The 18,873-nt window shown below is 44.9% G+C and overlaps 3 protein-coding genes and 1 non-coding gene across 6 annotated transcripts; 1 reads left to right on the plus strand and 3 right to left on the minus strand.

Annotated features, from left to right (window-relative positions):
- Positions 1-826: 826 nt before the first annotated feature.
- Positions 827-7,424, plus strand: LOC103976015 (uncharacterized). Of its 3 annotated transcripts, XM_065140372.1 has the most exons (8): positions 827-1,379; positions 1,632-1,984; positions 2,875-2,963; positions 3,046-3,150; positions 3,232-4,023; positions 4,935-5,157; positions 6,241-6,348; positions 6,688-7,424. In XM_065140372.1, the coding sequence occupies exons 2-8, from the start codon at positions 1,684-1,686 to the stop codon at positions 7,062-7,064; spliced, it is 1,995 nt and encodes a 664-aa protein (XP_064996444.1). In that variant the 5' UTR covers positions 827-1,379; positions 1,632-1,683; the 3' UTR covers positions 7,065-7,424. The 3 variants fall into 3 exon arrangements, with proteins under 3 accessions (XP_064996444.1, XP_064996443.1, XP_064996445.1); XM_065140371.1 differs by having other exon boundaries at positions 827-1,984; XM_065140373.1 differs by lacking the exon at positions 6,241-6,348 and having other exon boundaries at positions 831-1,984.
- A 409-nt stretch (positions 7,425-7,833) lies between these two features.
- On the minus strand, positions 7,834-8,934 carry LOC103976014 (transcription termination factor MTEF1, chloroplastic). Its single transcript, XM_009391182.3, has one exon. It carries the CDS (start codon positions 8,851-8,853, stop codon positions 8,029-8,031), a length of 825 nt encoding a protein of 274 aa, XP_009389457.2. The 5' UTR covers positions 8,854-8,934; the 3' UTR covers positions 7,834-8,028.
- Positions 8,935-9,057: 123 nt separating this feature from the next.
- On the minus strand, positions 9,058-9,131 carry TRNAE-UUC (transfer RNA glutamic acid (anticodon UUC)). The gene has a single exon. It is a non-coding gene; the product is annotated as a tRNA-Glu (tRNA).
- Positions 9,132-10,012: 881 nt separating this feature from the next.
- On the minus strand, positions 10,013-11,754 carry LOC135632058 (cytochrome P450 CYP94D108-like). Its single transcript, XM_065140374.1, has one exon. It carries the CDS (start codon positions 11,666-11,668, stop codon positions 10,169-10,171), a length of 1,500 nt encoding a protein of 499 aa, XP_064996446.1. The 5' UTR covers positions 11,669-11,754; the 3' UTR covers positions 10,013-10,168.
- Between the last annotated feature and the right edge of the window lie 7,119 nt (positions 11,755-18,873).

An 18,873-nucleotide genomic window follows, 5' to 3' on the forward strand; every position in this document is an offset into this window, starting at 1 on the left:
ACTTGGAATACCCTTTTTTTATAGACCGATCGATAGGATGAATCAATCTAGTTATTTATACTATGTTATAAGATTTTTATTAATATTAAAAATATTATAATATAATATTTTTGTAAAGATTAAACTCTTTTTCTTAAAAAATTATTTCTCACGAAACATTTCTCATTTTAAAAATTTTCTAATAATGATCTTTTTTTTTTATCTATTACCTGAAATACCATTTTTTATAGACCGATTGATAGGATGAATCAATCTAGTTATTTATACTATGTTATAAGATTTTTATTAATATTACAAATATTATAATATAATATTTTTATAAAGATTAAACTCTTTTTCTTAAAAAAATTTCTCACGAAGCATTTCTCATTTTAATTTTTTTTTAATAATGATCAATTTTTTTGTCTATTACCTGAAAGATCATTTTTTATAGCCCGATCGATAGGATGAATTAATCTAATCATAATATTTTATATATTTTATTATAAGATTTTTATTAATATAAAAATATTATAATATAATATTTTTGTATACATTTTAATTAAAAATATTATATTTATAATATTTTTAGAATGTATTATATTTTTAATAATACTAGTAAATTTTCATTATCGTAATTCAACGTATTTTTCAACACGAATTATCATCACAAGCTATAGAATGTTAGGTTTCTTTTGGGGTAATCACAAACTTGTGGATCATTAGACTTAAAACTCATATAAAATGGACAATTGGGATGTGATTAGGAGGACAAATTAATTTCTACCTGAGTGTCTATTGGACTTCAGCAGACCAACAAATTGTAGCTCCCCATTCATCATGAAGATTCTCTTTTTGCTGTGGGATGCCAATGGCAGCTATTTCCCCATTGCCCGTTTCACACCTCTCACCCACCACCTCAGCCAACCCCTCTCTGTGAGAGAGAGGGATAGAGAGAGCTGTTCGTCGTCATCATCATTACCATCACCGTCTGCTCTCTTTGTGCCTGTGAACTGCTACAGCTTCACGGATTCATCCTCTCTCTCTCTCTCTCTCCTTCTTCCCAACCCGACCCCGACGAAGCCCCCTTCCCATTCCTCTCACGGTACCGATCGCGCTCCTTCGGTCGCCCCGTTTCTTTTCTTCGGTTCTTCTCGCCGCCGTAACCCTCCTCCTTCGCCCGCCGACCGTTCCGCCGCTTCTTTCCCTGCTTTCTTCCCTGCCTGAGACGAGTCCTGCCTTGGCTTGTCTTCGCCTTGCCTCTTCCCCAAACTTTGGCCGGGGTCGGAAGGTGACCGCGCCTCTGGTGTGCTGGACTGTAGGATCATGGAGCGATTCTTGCTGAACCTAAACCCTTTTCGGTTCAAGCGGGTGATCCCGGCCCCGTTCCTCTGATAAAGGTGACGCCTTTGGGGTTCTCTTGTCCATTTGTCCCTCTTGTTCTTCGATTTTGGTGTTTCCCTCGCGAAAGACCTCCTCACCGAGCTTTTGGAACCGCAGTCCTCTTCTAGGGAAGACGATTTTTCTTTTTCTAGGGGAGTCGGCAACGTGAGATTTCCCAAGTTTTTGCCCCTATTTTGTTGGATTTTTCCCTTGTTCTGTGAAGCCCTAAGTTCTGTGATGGCCAAGCTTGGTGAACTTCCTGTGCATAGGTCATCTTTGCTGTTTGGAGTGCTACCTTGACTTGTGTTGGTAGTCGGATCCATGACGATGTCAGGAGATGGTCCTGATTTTGTGAAATGGAGCGAGCAGTTCATATCACAGGAGCGTGGGCGCCGGATTGTTCATTACTACCTTGAGGACGCTTCTGGAGACTCCCATCTAGCCGTCGTCGGCACCGAACGGAGTCTCCGGCACATGCTGTATGTCGTGTCAGAGAAGTTCTGCCAGGTTTACGGGTCCAACAAGTTAGGGTTGTCCTCCCTCAAATGGAGATCGAGAAGAGAGGTTGTAGATTGGCTTGCTTCGTTCCTTCCAGCCAAAGCCTGTGATTCACATATTTCGAGTACTACTCTTACTTTGTCATTGGAAGTTCATTTTTCATGATTATGTCTGTAGATGATGGGTTTTGTACAATCTACCATGTCTGCTTTCATCTTCTAGAATTTATTCATGGGCAGGAATATTGACTTATGACTGTTCCTTCAGTATATAGCTGTCTAGCCTGCATCGTAGGAGTGTGGATTTTGTTTTATTGCAATTTTTGTTTCTCGTATTGTATGACTGTTCCAGTGGTTTGTGAAGCTGATGCTCAATACGCATAAAGATTGTTATTTGCTTTAAATTGTGTAATTGTAACACCCTTCAGTATTTAACTGATGGCTGATGATTTATGCTTTTCTTCTTTTATGTTATCAAAGATACAAGGATTCTTTCTTAGCGGAGAATAAAATGTAGATGGAACATGTTATTTTTGTTCGTAGTTTATTACAATAATTTTACACCTGAGGAATTGTGAAGTTAGCTGTCGAAAAATTGTTATATGCTGATTAGCGATAACCAGACATGATGGTGAAAATAATATTGTTAGATTATTTTTTGTTGTGCTAAAATATGGGCATGCGAAACATGATATATGCACAAATATCTTACACAAAGGTCTATTCTCAAGTATTGAACACTTTGCAACCAAAGTTTAATCGGCAGAAGGTTTAGTTCTGTATTTTGCATACATGATAACAATATGAAGGAAATCCTTCTGATAACTATTATCAATCTGATTATACTATCTTTTTTTTTGTCACTGTAAGTATCAATTAAATGTATTTTAAGGTTTTTCTTCTTTGATTTTTCTGGATAACTATACCCATGAAATCTTTCTGATAGGTTTGTGCAATTTGATTATGCCAGCTATATTGGTCAGAAACTGACTTTTAATAACTTGTGTCACACCAGAGTTGCCAAAATGCATGAAACATGATTTGGGTGTTGAGATGGAAATTAATAGATGTGGTGATACTGGAGACCACTTGGTCGAAAACATGGTAATTAGTTTCTTCTAAAAATTTTCTAGCAAGATTTGTGCTGTTTGATTTATTGTAAAGTATTGTTATTGTTCTATCTTAGGATGACAGCAACAGATCTGACATCATTTGGTCTGGTGCTTCCTGGACTTGTGGGAAGCAGCTCCGGCATTACCAAGCTTTTTGTCGAAATGGAACAACAGTGATTGTAAGCACAACATCACTACTTCCATGTTTCCATATGCATACCTTTATGGTTTGGTGTAAAATAATAATATTTGTTTGGTAGGTCCACTCTTTTGTCCTTGTGATGTCTGAGGAGGAAAATCGTTATCTTGCTTACTTGGAAGATATGTATGAGAATAAAAAAGGGGAAAAGAAGGTCAAAGTACGATGGTTTCATCAGAATCAGGAATTTGCTTGTGCGATACCTGCACCTGCTCCACATCCCAGTGAAGTTTTCATAACACCTTTCTCTCAGGTCATTAGTGCAGAATGTGTGGATGACATAGCTGCTGTTTTGACTCCTGAACATTATGAGAAATGCTTGGATTCCCTTTCATCTGCAGCAGGAGTTCGTTTATGCTTTCGGCAGTACATTAAAAATAAATTCAAACTCTTTGATCTAAGAACGTTGCGTGGTTATTTTAATCAAGCAATTCTTTCCCGCTTGGGTATTTGTGATGAGTCTGGAAAAGGAGAAGCGGAAATTGGCTACAGTCCGATCAAAGAACATGTTGGTCACAGGAGAACTCGATTTGTTAAGGTACAGGAGAAATTTCTGGCACAACATTTTGGGACTGAAATATCTGGCCTTTTAGGCCATATAACAACTTGCCAACCAGCTTATCAGAATTTGGAATATGATTTACTTGTGAGAAGGCCTCTGTCAATGAAGTTTGTTGGGCCTCATAATTGGCTTATGCCACCTTTTGAAGTCGGAGAGAAAATAGAGCTTCTTTGCCAGGATAGTGGTATCAGGGGCTGCTGGTTTAAGTGCACTGTTTTAAGATTATCACTTAAGAAGTTAAAAGTCCAGTATGACGATGTGCAAAATGTCGATGGGTATGGGAATTTGGAGGTATGAGCTTCTATCTGAGAAATCCTTCATATAAATCCAAGTAAATTATATTATCTTGCTTTTAATTAGAAATTATTTGTTATAGCTGTATCATTGTTCGTCATTATAATCAGTAATTGCATTTTAGAATTCAAAGGTAGATATAGTTCAACTTTATGTTGTAAGATCAATAAGTCTATGCTTTTTTTAGTTATGCTGGTTGATGAAACATTTTTTGGTCATCCAGCTGACATAGAAGGTTGGATTCAGCCTTGCTCTCATCCTTTTGCTAAGCAAGCACCATGTTGGAATTTGGTAGCTTCGATTATTGACCTAGATCTTGGAGGTCAGACTTGCAAAAGGAACAGAGGCATTGAGAATGGGTTCAATGGAATGTTCTTTCGATGTTTAAGTCAGAGTGTGCCTGATTTTGGGAACTTGTAGGTCAATTATTACATTGTAGGCAAAGGACAGTTTAGGGGGTGGTTCATTACTCTCCTCTTTGTGCATTTAGTTCTTTCCATAATTTCATTTTCTCAAAGAGGAGAATAAATGTGCCACCCCTTTAATATATTTGCTCCATTGTACAAAGGTCGATGACCCCATGTGGGTCGGTTAGTCATTGTCGAGGTATCAGAAAGATGGCTCATCAACAATGTGAGAGGAACTCATTCATGTTGTGAAACAGCATTAAGGATTGATTTTATTGAGGATGTGGCTCATTTATGCTGATGTTCAAATTCCTACCACCTTTTGTGCTCTGGTTAGCAGACAAAGTAGGCCTATGTGATCCTCATCACTAAAATGTCTTTAAGGAAACTATTTGTTTTTCTAACAAGAAGATTATGTTGCATGCATAACATATTAAGTAAAACAAATATTCGATTTTTGACACTTTGCTTTGCTGTTACATGTGTGTTGTTATGTTGTAGGAATGGGTTCCTGCCTTCAGAACAGCAGCTCCTGATAGATTGGGCATGAGATGCTCAGGCCGTCTAACAATTCGTCCATGTCCTAAATGTATTTATTTGCTTAACAACATTGATCTTAAAAAGGGAATGGCAGTGGATGTACAATGGAATGATGGCTGGTGGGAGGGAATTATTGTTGAGCTGGCAAACAGTAGAGATGATAATGTGCAAGTATACTTGCCAGGTACTTCCTCAATTCTTTGTATTGCTGTATTCCATGTTCTTGACTACTAATTTTGGTGTTTATGGTTTGATCTCTTGATGGAACCATGCATTTTTAAAAAAAATTCATATTGATAACACCTACAGATGATTTTTGGGATTATTCAATACGCGTCATTGGTTATATGGAAGAAAATTAGTCACAAGAAATTTTAGAGAAGGGGCAGTGACCAGGAAAATAATAGATGGTTGAATGGGCTGTTAGTTCCTCAAACTAGATAATTAGTTAATATTATGTATTTTTTAATGGATAGGAACTTCCTGTTTGCTACAACTTGTACCCTTGATTCATTCTGCATCCTTTTGCAAAGCTCATCTCAAGTGTTTTTTCAGTGCACATGCTCTGGAGCAATTTGTTATGTGAATATTCTTCCCAAGTGGTGCATCTGTATACAGAACCATGCTTGCTTCACAGAACCAATGATCCTACAAAACCCTTAATACTGTACTATCTGAATTGTTTACGTGAATAATTTAATCTATTGACATCTGAAATGGTACAGTGATCAATAGACTTTAATTACTGTTTGAAGGAAAATGAATATTAATATACAAATTAGGCACTCATTCTTGTTCAGTTTTTCACAGAATGGTATTTTAATTAAGCAGCAATGGACATCTAGAAGATTGAATATGTTTATGATGACATCAGGGCCTGCAATAGATTGTTCCGAAGAGACTAGAATCTTAAAAGCTTTCTGGTTTATGTCAAGTTCTTTAATAGGAAGACAACAAATGAAATATCGTTAACTAGAAGTGAAATTGCATATTGATGTTAAGTAATTGTTGGTTGAGTTATTAGATGATTTTCCTATTTACTAAGATTAATCATGCTTAACGCTTATAATTTTAGTTGAAGAATTTACCAAACAACATAATGTTTCAAGCTAAGTTTTCTTTTTATTTTTGTACAAACGAATGCTTTCATTTGAAAGTTCGGTTAAATGACTCCTTTTATTCTCTTTCTTGCTTTTTTTCGAATTTCCTGATGGAGCTGATCTTTATCATTTCATTTAAAATATTATTCGACTACATATGTAATCAGCATATACAAGTGGAAGCTCAAAAACATTGCTCAAAGGTGGATACTTCTGTTGGTCGATTGACTTAGATCTCAAGGGATGGATTTCTTTTAGCACTCAACAGGCTGCCGGCAAGTTATTCAACTGATGGCCATTTTTTATTCAAGCTTGTTACAAAAATGATGATCCTTTTAAAATTTTCGTAAAATCTGTCATTGGTATATTTAAAGGAATCAAAGAAAAGTGGAAAAAACTTATTCCAAGCTACTCATAATAGGAGTTAGGACTACTATCTGTCATACAAGATTGTTGTAGTAAGGAAATTTCTGCATTTTTGAGTAACAACTAGCTTCCCCTTATACTGCAGTTAATTTTTACAGTTTTTAGGCATCATTTTTCTTTCTTCACTAATGAATCAGATTCCAAGGTTAATGACTGTTATTTTCTAAATGTTTCTTATGATCTCACAGGTGAAGACATCTTCTTAATTTGCGAACTGAAAAGGCTAAGGATATCTAAAGATTGGGTGGGTGATCAATGGGTCGATATCAATGCTAAGCCTGATATCTTATCGGCAGCCTCTTCATTTAGCCCCCGAACAAAGCTTGCTTCCTGCTCTGTCATTATCAAGGGGGCAGAATCTGGCAGCTCAGTGATGTCAGATCAGGAATTCATCACTGCACAGCCTAATTTGGTTGAGGATAAGCAGGCAGAAGCTAGTTTGAGTTGTAGGAATTCTGTGCAACTTGACAATGAGAGTCAATCTAATCCAAGGAAGCGCCACAGGGAGGAAAATGCTCAGGATGGCTGTGGTGTTGGAACAGGTATTGGCGACGCCGAAAGTTAGCTTGGCATTTGTAGCTCCATCAAGGTTGGCTTTCAGGTTTTCTGTACATAGATATATAAGTAGTATATAGAATGATTTCCCGACTTTGGGGGCGGGGGTGGGCGACTTAACTTCAATTTGACTAGGCAGCCCCAGGGTGACTGACTGAAGACTCTGTTAGCTTTGTATCATCAATGTGACTCCTGGACATTGTCAATTAGCAGTTAGGTCAAAATCATATGAATCCAGCAGACAGCAGGTGCATTTTGAGCTCTGCTCAAACTTTGCTACTTGTCATGTCTTGGCTGCTTCATGAATAGTTTTATGGTGTCATGTATGATTTGGAACAGACTTAGGAATAGCGAGTTTGTTTCAATTTCAGTGAAAGCTTCCAAGTAGTTTGTTTCTCTTTTCTTTTCTTCTCCTCCTTTGAGTTAGAACAATGCACACTCTCTGGTATCCTCCTGCTCCCATTGTTCTGTTAATATTGTTTGGCTCGTTCTTCAAGCTTATGTTATGGCATTAATCCAAGAAATGCTTGTTCTCTTGTCCCTATTGCTGTTTGTTCATTAGATTGCTGCTGTCTTAATGCTTTGTCGAATGCTTTCTTCCTGCAACCCTCATTGGTTAATTTGCTAAATTGAAAGTGTTGATGGTTTGAAGGCCCTTTTTTGTTGCACCCATCTGCCAACAAAATCTCAAGTGATTAGACTCGATACGGCCGTTCCCACCATTGGCTTTATCTGGTTATTCATGGAAACAGCAGCAACCATGACTTTGCAGTGATCAGTAGTCGACAACACTTTTGCTATGACTGATAACAACATTATGTTTTGCAATACAAACAATACTTAAGTACATTACTTTATGGAACATCTTTTGCAATGTATTTGGTCGTTTACGCGTGGATCGTGTACAAGCCCGGTTGCAAGTCGCAGCTTGTTTGCCAACCGATCGAACACAACGTGTTCTGGTTCTGTGTGCCTCACTTCCATTTCCTGTAGAATCGGTGGTCGCTCCACAGCAGCATCCGCTGCAATGGAATCCGAACCCCTCTCTCCTTCAGATGCAAATGCCTCGGCCTTATCTTCTTCTCCATGCTGAAGGCAAAGTACTGCGGGAACTTGTTCACCTCTTCCATCGACCTGCCCATCTCGCGCACCAGGTATTCGACCTTGGGCCTCAGGTTGTTCTCCACGCTGTAGCCAAAGATCGCTGGGCATCGGGCGCAGACCTTGGACGCTTCCTGGTGGGAGAGCCCCAATCCCTCCAAAAACCGGATCTTGGAAGCCAGCTTCTCGACGGGGGTGTTGAGGAGGTGGGCGTTGAGATTGGTCGGCGAGCTGAGGCTTCTGAGGCCGAGCTCCTGAAGGAAGAGAAGCGTCGGCCGGAGGCGGTAGTCGACGCTGGCCATCAGGAGGTCAGGGCACCGGAGGATGAGGTCCCGAGCCTGGTCGGGGTCAGCGGAGAGCTCGGCGACGAGGAAGGCGAAAACGGGGGCGAGGGTGCGGTTAACGTCGGCGGAGGAGAAAATTGTGGGGCTGGCGGAGGAGAGCCGGGGAAAGTGGCGGTCGGAGAAGCCCTTGGACTTGAGGAATTCGACGACGGCGAGGGTCCAGGCGATGGACTCGGGGGAGGTGGCGGTGATGCCGAGGGATTTAAGGTATCGCAGGTTCTGGCGGCGGGAGGTCCGGAAGCGGATGACGAGGGGAGGCGACGGAGAAGAGACTGAGGGTGGTTTGTGATTGCGGTGCGGGATTTGACTCGAAGAAAGGATTGGAAGACGGATAGAACAAAGTGCGATGGGCATAGTTCGTGTGTGCGGTTATCCCCGGAAACTTTTGATGCAGAAATGTGTTTTTATAGAGTGGAAATATAAGTTTCTTCGAAATTCTGAATTATAGATATGAAAACTGAAAATAAATATTTATAAAATTCCATTTAGTAGGAAAAGTAATGTATATAGAAATAAAGAGTGTGCTCTTTAAATGCGATGATGAAATCTAAAAAGAGCTTCCATTGCCGGGATTTGAACCCGGGTCGCCTGGGTGAAAGCCAGGTATCCTAACCGGACTAGACGACAATGGAATTGGTAATAGAGTGACTGATTTATAATTTAAGTAAATCTCCACTACTGATATGATATTATTTTAATTATAAAGATATATTATAAATTTAATTAGATTCTGATTATAATTATTAATTAATAATATAATTATAATAAGATTATTTAAAAATAATCGAAGATATTTTTTTATGTTATAAATTTTGATGTTATGAGTCAAGCCATCATATGCTGTTCTTATCATTGAGTGTTCATGTTTATGTTAAGGATCTCTTCTCCTATCATGTAATTTGGATTTGAGCTGTCTTAGGTTTTCTTGACCTTTCGTCACCTCTATCGATCTTATCAGGTAGTTTTAGTGTTCTCTGGAGAAGAAATGATTATGTGAAGTTTAGGGTCTCTAGTACTGCAATAGATTCTTCCGTTGGCAGAGAAAAAATGAGGCAAGGATTTTCTCAGATCCAGTTTGGATATCAGTTAACCTTTGTCAATCTAATGATTTTAATGATCCAATGTGTTTCATAGAACATAAGTGGGTTGTGATGAATTTTAGATGTAATGGAGAATTTATAACTAAAGGCGAAAAGAATTATATTATATGTGGCCATCAAACGTGCACGACCGTAAAAGATTTTTTTTTTTTTTTTTTTTTGTTGAGTCGTTTATTTGCTATAGACTCAAAAAATGTTGTGCTTTGATTTGTAATGTTCTATTGGAGTTTTTGTTCAAAAGTAAATTTTCGAATGTTTTAGTTGTATGGTGTTATCAAGTGATCCTTGAGATTGGTAATTTTGTTTATTTACGTATGGTTCTCTTGTAATATCCATTTTAAAGATTGCATGTAATAGAATATTGGTGTATTTCTAAGTTCGAAAGGGTTGGTTGTCTGAATCAATCAGGATCGTTGTTTTCCAAGGAAAGAGTGTATTATTCTCGAACGCGGCCTTTTTTCACCTTTGACGTAACATTCAATACGATATAACAGACGTAAAACACTATGACATAACGTAGAGCAGTCAGTATACGGACTACGGAATCAATAAAACCACGTACCTCCCAATTACTGTTGGAGCTCCCTTTTCCTCACCCGCACCACCAATCCACCTTTCATCCTCAGCAGCATCGAGAATTCCACCTCCCTCTCTCGTCCTTTGTCCATCACCTCCATCTCGAACCTCTCCATCACGCTCGCCACCACCGCCTTCATCTGCGTGTACGCCATCTCCTTCCCCAGGCACGTCCTCGGCCCCGCGTGGAACACCACGAACCGGAACGGGCTCACCGGTCGGAACGCCCCCTCCTTGTCCAGCCACCGCTCCGGCTTAAACTCCCCCCAATCGGCGCCCCATATCCCCTCCATCCTTCCCATAGCGTACGTGTTGTACGTCACCGACATCCCTGCCCGCACCGCCGTCCCGTCCGGCAGCACATCGTCCGCCTCCGCCCGCCGCGGCTGTAGCACCACTGGCGGGTACAGCCGCAGCGACTCCGACACCGCCGCGTGCAGGTAGTCCATCTCTCTCAGCTCGTCCAGCGTCAGCGTCCCCGCCCGGTTTCCGTGCCGCGTCCGCACGGCGCCGATCTCGGCCAGGATCCTCTGCTCCACCGCCGGCCGCGTGGAGACGAGCCAGAAGAGCCACGCCATGGCGGATGACGTCGTGTCCCGCCCGGCCAGCACGAAGCTTGCGACGATGTCCCGGAGGAACTCGTCCGAGAAGTCGTCGTCCTCGGCGATGAACCGCGAGAGGAGGTCGCTGCTGTTCCTGATCTCCTCCGCCGTCCGGGCCTTCCGCTCCCTGACCACCCTCATCGCGAAGTCGTCGATGACGGAGACGTCTCTTTTGAGCTGCCTCTCCGACCCCAGGTTGAGCGCTCTACGGAGCCTCCACAACAGCCGCGGCTGCCGGAAACGGCTGATGCATATAGCGGTCGCGGACTCGAAGGCGCGGAAGAACTCGTCGCATGAGTCGTCGCCGGCGAGCCGGGCGGGGTCGACGTCGAACGCGACCTTGCAGACGTTGTCGAAGGCGAGGCGGTCGAGGAGGTCCTGGAGGTCGACCACCTCGTCGTTGGCAGCTGCGCGAGCGAGGCGCGGGATGAGGCGGTCGGCGACCTCGAGGTGGACGTTCCCGAGGATGAAGGAGCGGATGGTCTTGGTGTTGAACTCGAGGCTGGCGGTCTTGCGCTGGAGGCGCCAGTGGTCGCCGTCGGTGTTGAAGATGCCGCCGCCGAGGAGGTCGGCGAGGACGGAGGTCTGGTTGTGGCCCTTGGGGTAGTTGTGGAAGTTGGCCTTGAGAACGTGCTCCACGTTCTTGGGGTTCCCGGTGATGACGGAGGTCGGGAGGACGATGGTGTTGGTGGGGCTGGCGAGGATTAGCTCCGCCGTCCACTCCACGAATCGATGGCCGTTCTTGACGATCTCCGAGAAGCTTATCGTCGTCGAATTCTTGCTCTTCGAGGAGAAAGGGGCTGAGAAGAACCTCCGGAGGAAGAAGGTCAGCAAGGCGAGAAGGAAGATGATCAGAGTGGGACAGAGCACAAGGAGGCCGTCCATTTCCATTATGGTGTCTTCAGATCTGGGTTTGGACGCCTTCAAGATCGCAGAATAAATCGAAGAATCCCGAGAACACTTCCTTCGTCAAGAAGGTGTCTCAGTGCGCCCGCTTAGAAGCGAAAGCCACACGATGCCGCGTGTCACGCGGGGGGCGGGGGGGGTGTGGCGGTGGGTTTCTTGCTTCGGTTGGGTTCACCGTCTCCGCGTCGTTCCTGTTCAACCTTGACGGTGGTCAACGACACGTGGAGGTTTCACGACCGACATCAGGCCTGTTTCGGCGCGTAGTTTTGGTAGCATCTGAATCCCCTACAAACTGCGCGGGAAATAGCTTACTAACAAAACTTCTGCCAGTTCACCAAATCTAAAAGCAGCCAGTGACACCTGTGATTAAACTATATATATATATAGCCCACCGCGCCAGGGTGCTGCTGGAACGACTCGTTTGGGGTGTCGCAAGCAAGCGAACTATTAGTGTAAACAACCTTAAGTCGTGGTCTCGAGACCAACGTGACTCGATTCGGATCCGGATGACGGAGATCTTTCTGTGATGCTCCTCCCGACTGCTAAGGTGGTCGATCACGGTGTTCCGATTGGGATGAGGTCGCTATTCCCTCCGGGCAAGAACTCCCTGCCTGCGCGTTCAGTAGGGACCTTCGGCTTCGCACCTGCACAAAGGTCGGGTCGGGGAGCTCGGCCCAACCCCTCCGACGATCAAGTTAGTGAGTGGTCGTGGGGGGTTCGCTCTTCTTTAGCCCAGTTGTCTCTACTTCTCGTGCACCCCTCTTTTCTTCTCGGCGTGCGAGGGTTTTTACAGTGAGAATTATCGCTGCATGATGTGCCTGTCTGCAGGGACTAGGATCATACTTCTGGTAGCGTCTGACATTACCGTTGGCGTGACGTGGGGGATCGAGCCTGGGCCGGGTGTTAATGTACCTCAGTAGGCATTCCGGTCCGCGTTGATCGGGTGCCTCATCAAGTCGACAGAGGCATGATGCGTCACCTGGTGCAGCTAACGTCACGTGAGTCTTATCGCAATTATTACTCTCATCACGAATCTTGACCGTATATCCGCGAGCGTACAAGTGGCATTTTCTTTATTACGCAAAGGAAAACTCCTTTACGGATGACCGTGCGTGCAAGAACGCTGAGAGTTCTTTCCTTCTCTTCACCTCTCGTCTCTCAAGCACAACAATTCAGATGTGAAATGAATTGATTAATTTACAAAAAGTAGATCATCTCGTCACCAAATTGTACTATATATATATATATATACATATACATATATATATATATATATATTAATTTTATATTGAATAAAATGTAATTGATTATCAAGAAAAAAGCATTAACTATTTGTTGACGTGATCTACTTTTTCTAAAGGACGAAAAATTCTTGTTTTCGACTCTACCCTCTACCCTCTACCCTCTTCCCCATGATGTGTCATCTGGTCCCATCCACTTATAAAAGTAACTCACTATTAGCGAGTTGTGATAACAATAGTCATACATCAGTCCCATTACACGCTGATCTATTCTTGATATCTTTGCCATGGCAAAGGACTCACTCCAAATATGGAACACCAATGGTTTTCATTTCTTCTTATAGCAATAACAAAAAGACTGTTCTCTCTCTTTCTTTCTGTAATTTCCACAAAGAAATATTTCTACAGCAATACACGTCTTTTATTCCTAAATTCATTTTATTCATGACAAATGCAAATAAATTAATTTCGGAATTCATGATTCTGTTTGTTCCCCACCCTAAAAGCAACTCCAGAAATCGCCCACGATCTTTAATGCTAATGGTTTTCTTACAATTCGACTGCGACAATATCAATCTTTAATTCCTCATTGTCAATCTAGTCGCATTTGTCAAAATTCATGATTCCAACGATCATGATTCCAAGATAATCAACCCCAAAATTCATCTCCCAAATTTCCAGGAAACAATAACTTAAATAGGAAGAATGGATCAAAATTACAGTTCGATACATCTAATTCCTGCGATCAAGATTCCAAGATAATCAACACCAAAATCCATCCCACAAATTTCTAGTAAACAAGAACTTAAATGGGAAGAATGGATCAAAATTACAGTTCGACACATCTAATTCCTACGATCAAGATTCCAATATAATCTACCCCCAAAATTCATCTCACAAATGTCTAGTAAATGATACGGCCTATTTTGGGCCCAAGACACGCCACACGTCAGGTCAGAAGCACACGCCAAGTCAGAACCGTACCAGGAAGCTCTTCTGCCTGTCTCGTCCTGAGAGCTCGGGGTGGTGCCGTTTGACGCTACTTCGCACGCTCCGAGACGACGGCCGATCAGCAGAACCGACCCTCGGGCAATGGTATAAAGCCCCCGTTTGGCCTCCGGCTAGGGAAAAAGTAAAACAATCAATCCTATTCCTGACTTGCTCGTCGAAGGGGCCACAGTCGGGGATCACCCAGCGAGGGTCGTTTTTGCAGGCGAACAACCACCCGCGAGCGGCGAGTGTCTCAACCCAGGGGATGCCATCCACCGCACAAAGGAGAGTAGTCAATTAGCTCGGATCCCGACCAACGCAAACCTACACTCCTTCCTGAGGGCGCGGCCACCTCATCATCCAGCTCACTTCGCAGGAAGCTCCCGATATCGACCCGCGGACCTAGTCGTGCTGACTCATCAGCCACGGTATATTTGTTCGCTAACATTTTGACGCTAGAAGGAGGGTCATGTCGTAGGAGCATCTAGCGGGAGCTCTTCCTGGGGGAGAACCACTGACCGACCTCCCTTCCATCGAACCTGAAAGTCAAGCCCTCCCTGCACCGGGGGATCCCGGCCTCGACGCCAAATCGCTACTGGCGTCTGTTCAACGACCCGGGGTTGTCACCTCCTAGGCTCACCACAGGATCCTCGGCCTGCCCAAGCAAGTGCAGGCCATGGTAGGCATGATGCAAACGCTCACTCCGCTCATTCCTCAGATCATGCGGTTAGTAACTCCCCCGACAAACCCAACTTGGCAGAGGCCGAGCGAGGAGCAAGTCAGGATCGGAGAAGCCCGAGAGCAAGCGACGGACCCGAGAGGTCCACCCGGGCAGAATATACCCGCACCCTGCTAAGTCACATTACCCCACTTCGAGCCTGACACTGTATCATCCAACTCGGTAGACGACTCGCTCAGGGCTCAGTTGTCCCGGGTCAACCAACGCCAGGATGCGTTCCAACACGAGTTTCGAAAATCATGGAGCAAGTCCAATGAAGGCGGCTCAGGCGGGTCCCCTTTCACTCAGGAAATACAGGACAAGCCGGTGCCCCTTAACTTCAGGTTGCCTACATTGGAGACATACGACTATCACAGACTTAGCTGGTTTTGCCTAAGTCGTGCGGCACCCTTGCGTGTCCGTCCGCAAAGGTCAGCCTCCCTGAAGCCTCCCATGGTCCCTTAGGACCTACAAAAGAGAAAACGGGTTAGAGAGAATGCCTCACTCAAGATCCACAAGCAAACATTTCTGAAAACACTTCATAGACAATGCAAATTATAAACATACTTTACAAGCTCTGAACAGTTACACATCAAATGGTCAAAATGGTCCATTATAGATCAAAAATCTCTCACAAGTGTCCACATGACACAATCTTTATTTACAAGCCTAAAGCGGCCAACAAACTCAACTAAAATGGGACTATTAAGCCTTCGGTCATCTCTCTACATGTTGTACAAAGTAATGAATATACCAAAAGACACGGACATACATAAGCATTACATCAACCATCCTGTTTTAAAGTTTGTCTGTGACATTCTCCCCCACTTATTCCTTCGACGTCCTCATTGAAGCCTTTGCCGACACTACAACTCCTCGCCTTTGTTGAGTCTTCAATCTTCTGCTCCAGCTGCAATGCGCCTCTTGACTCCCAGTTGCTCTCCGCTGCTATTTTTGAGTAGTCGAACCTTTGATCCGTCATGCTGCTTCAACTTACCAATGACTCTAACTCTAGTGTGGGGTTGACTGAGTTTTGTTGATCCTTATTGGTTTCTATGGATCTTCTAGATGAAGGAACAGACCATCCTTACAATACGCCAGTCTCTCAAATGCCTCATGCTGCTTGAATTGGGTGGATGCTTGTTGGAGCTTTAACGAGAATCACCTCGCAAACTTCTGAAGTTTTAGGTCCTTCATCCACAAAATTTATCGATTGACTCTTCTTTCACTTAGTTGTTACTTCCAAGTAGGTTCGCATCACTTCCGCTTCCGATTGGCATTTCATTGGGAAATGAAGCAGACAATCTACTCTCAGTAGTACTAATCATCGTTGGTGAGGATTTGACAACTATTGTCTTCCATTATCTTTGAAGGGTCTTTGAACCTGTGCAGAGCTTCTCTGCTGGATAGATAAGAGAATTGGGGTACTCGGTTTCGCCCATTCTCTTAAGAGTTGAGAAGGTAAAGGTTAATTGACTTCGCCCGCCTCCTCGAGGTTATACTCCATGCATCGAGCTGGTTACTAGCCTTCGCCTACTCTTTGCTCACACTTTTGAAGCACTTGAAGTGTTTGCACTCCTTGCATTGAGTTAGCTACTGTGATTCACCTTCTCAATGCCATCGAACTTCTGAAATACAGGAAGTTTTCACCCCAACTTAGAGTAAGTCTTTAATAGTTTTGGTCGCCTCTGGGATTGTACCATCTTCTCCATCAACCTAGCCGCATACTCCACTGAGTAGCAAAGGTACAGCACCACGTACTGCCTACTTCATTCCCGAAGTCCTTCACTTTCGGGCTATCTTGATAAGAAGCTCGTTGACACCGATCTTACGAAGTTCCTTAGCCTCTGCCCTTCGGCCTTATCTCAGTACTTGGAGTGTGCCTCTGCATGCTTCACCTCCTCAGCCCCTTTCATGAGCAAGTGCTCTCTCTCCATGAGAGCAAGGGATCAATGACTTTCGCGAAAGTCCCGCCTCTGTGGTACCATGGCGTTGCCATGCCCATGGCTCTACTATCCGTTGCCTCGCATCTATATCCCTTTTCTTCACAATCAGTAGATATGTCTCTATGGCACTCCTCCGCGTTCACCTCCATTCTAACTGATGCTTGATTTTGGGTAGCTATGTCCCTCTGGACTAGTCGTCGCTTCCTCGCCCCTTTCGACCCCCTGCTTTAACACATCTGTATTCTCTAAGCAGCTCCCTTTGGTCGATGGAAAGACAGACAGACTGCAACTCTCATGCATGGCCTCTGCCATCACGTTGTAGGGTTTGCACCGATTCTATTCTTCTTAGCTTCCTTGGTAGCAACGTTTGCTTACTCGATCTTGTCCTATGACGTGCGACCCACCGGCATCGAAACCAAAACCGATCTCAATCACTCGGCCCCCAGATTCAGTTCCTGCCTGGGTCGCTCAAGTTCACTCCCGACGTGCGACCCACCAGCATCGAAACCGAAACCGATCTCAATCACTCGGCCCCCAGATTCAGTTCCTGCCTGGGTCGCTCAAGTTCACTCCCGACGTGCGACCCACCAGCATCGAAACCGAAACCGATCTCAATCACTCGGCCCCCAAGTTTAGTTCCTACCCGGGTCGCTCTAGTTCGCTCCCGACTTGCGACCCGCCGGCACTGAAACCGGAACCGAGCTTAGTTACTCGGCCCCCAGGTTCAGTTCCTGCCCGGGTTGCTCCAGTTCGCTCCCAACTTGCGACCCGCCGGCACCGAAACCGGAACCGAGCTCAGTCACTCAGCCCCAGGTTCAGTTCTTGCCCGGGTCACTCTAGTTTGCTCCCAACTTGCGACCTGTCGACATCGAAACCGGAATCGAGCTCAGTCACTCGGCCCCCAGGTTCAATTCCTACTCGGGTCACTCCAGTTCACTCTTGACTTGCGACCCACCGACACCGAAACCGGAACCGAGCTCAGTCACTCGGTCCCCATGTTTAATTCTTGCCTGGGTCGCTCCAGTTCGCTCCCGACTTATGACCCTCCATCACCGAAACTGGAACCGAGCTCAGTCACTTGGCCCTCAGGTTCAGTTCCTACTCGGGTCGCTCCAGTTCGCTCCCGACTTGGGACCTGTCGGCACCGAAACCGAAACCGTGCTCAGTCACTCTGCCCCTAGGTTCAGTTCCTACCTGGGTCGCTCTAGTTCACTCCCGACTTGCGACCCGCCGACACCGAAACTTGAATCGAGCTCAGTCACTCGGCCCCCAAGTTCAGTTCCTTCCCAGGTCGCTCCAGTTCGCTCCCGACTTGTGACCCGCCGGCACCAAAACTGGAACCGAGCTCAATCACTTGGCCCCAAGTTCAATTCTTGCTCGGGTTGCTCTAGTTCGCTCTCGACTTGTGACTCGCCGGCACCGAAATCGGAACCGAACTCAGTCACTCAGCCCCCAGGTTCAGTTCCTGCCCGGGTCGCTCCAGTTTGCTCCCGACTTGTGATCCGCCGGCACCAAAATCAGAACCGAGCTCAATCACTCGGCCCTTGGGTTCAATTCCTGCCCGAGTCGCTTCAGTTCGCTCCTGACTTGTAACCTACCGGCACCGAAATCGGAACCGAGCTCAGTCACTCGGTCCTCAGCTTCAATTCCTGCCCGGGTCGCTTCAGTTCACTCCCGACTTATGACCCGCCGACACCGAAACCGGAATCGAGCTCAGTCACTCGTCCCCCAGGTTCAGTTCTTGCCCGGGTTGCTCTAGATCACTCCCGACTTACGACCCACCAGCCCAATCCAACACCCGAGTTGCATCTCGCTTCGTTCCAACGCACGAATCGCATCTCGGTCGATCTGACAACCGAATCGTTGGCCTAGTCCGTTATCTAAGTCGACCACATCAGTTTCGACACGTCGTTTTCACCTCATTGGTTTCACCATGTCAGTTTCACCTTGTCGGATTTTCCATGTCGATTTCGACAAGTAGGTCTTGCCTCGTCAGGCCCCTACCGCCCAATCAGCATAGTCAATCCTGCCCGAAGCACGGGGTGCCGCCCCTCTAAATCGCCCCTCGACGAGTTAATACGACTTCCCCCCATAAACGATCAGCCTCACTTCGACCCAAGCATGCCCGACCCTTTAAGGACCCCACGACACGCCTTGGGGGGGGGGGGGGGTGGAGAGAAGTGATACGACCTATTTTGGGCCCAAGACGTGCCACACGCCAAGTCAGAAGCACACGCCAAGTCGGAACCGTACTAGGAAGCTCTTCCGCCTATCTCATCTCGAGAGCTTGGGATG

The sequence above is a fragment of the Musa acuminata genome, chromosome BXJ3-2 (assembly GCF_036884655.1).
Source record: "Musa acuminata AAA Group cultivar baxijiao chromosome BXJ3-2, Cavendish_Baxijiao_AAA, whole genome shotgun sequence".
NCBI classification, from domain to species: Eukaryota; Viridiplantae; Streptophyta; class Magnoliopsida; order Zingiberales; family Musaceae; genus Musa; species Musa acuminata.

Coding starts and splice junctions, on each gene's coding strand:
- LOC135632058 (XM_065140374.1), bottom strand. CDS start 11,668: ATGGAAATGGACGGCCTCCTTGTGCTCTGTCCCACTCTGATCATCTTC.
- LOC103976014 (XM_009391182.3), bottom strand. CDS start 8,853: ATGCCCATCGCACTTTGTTCTATCCGTCTTCCAATCCTTTCTTCGAGT.
- LOC103976015 (XM_065140371.1), top strand. CDS start 1,684: ATGACGATGTCAGGAGATGGTCCTGATTTTGTGAAATGGAGCGAGCAG. Junction 2,964..3,045: donor ACCACTTGGTCGAAAACATG/GTAATTAGTTTC, acceptor GTTCTATCTTAG/GATGACAGCAACAGATCTGA. Junction 4,024..4,934: donor ATGGGTATGGGAATTTGGAG/GTATGAGCTTCT, acceptor GTTATGTTGTAG/GAATGGGTTCCTGCCTTCAG.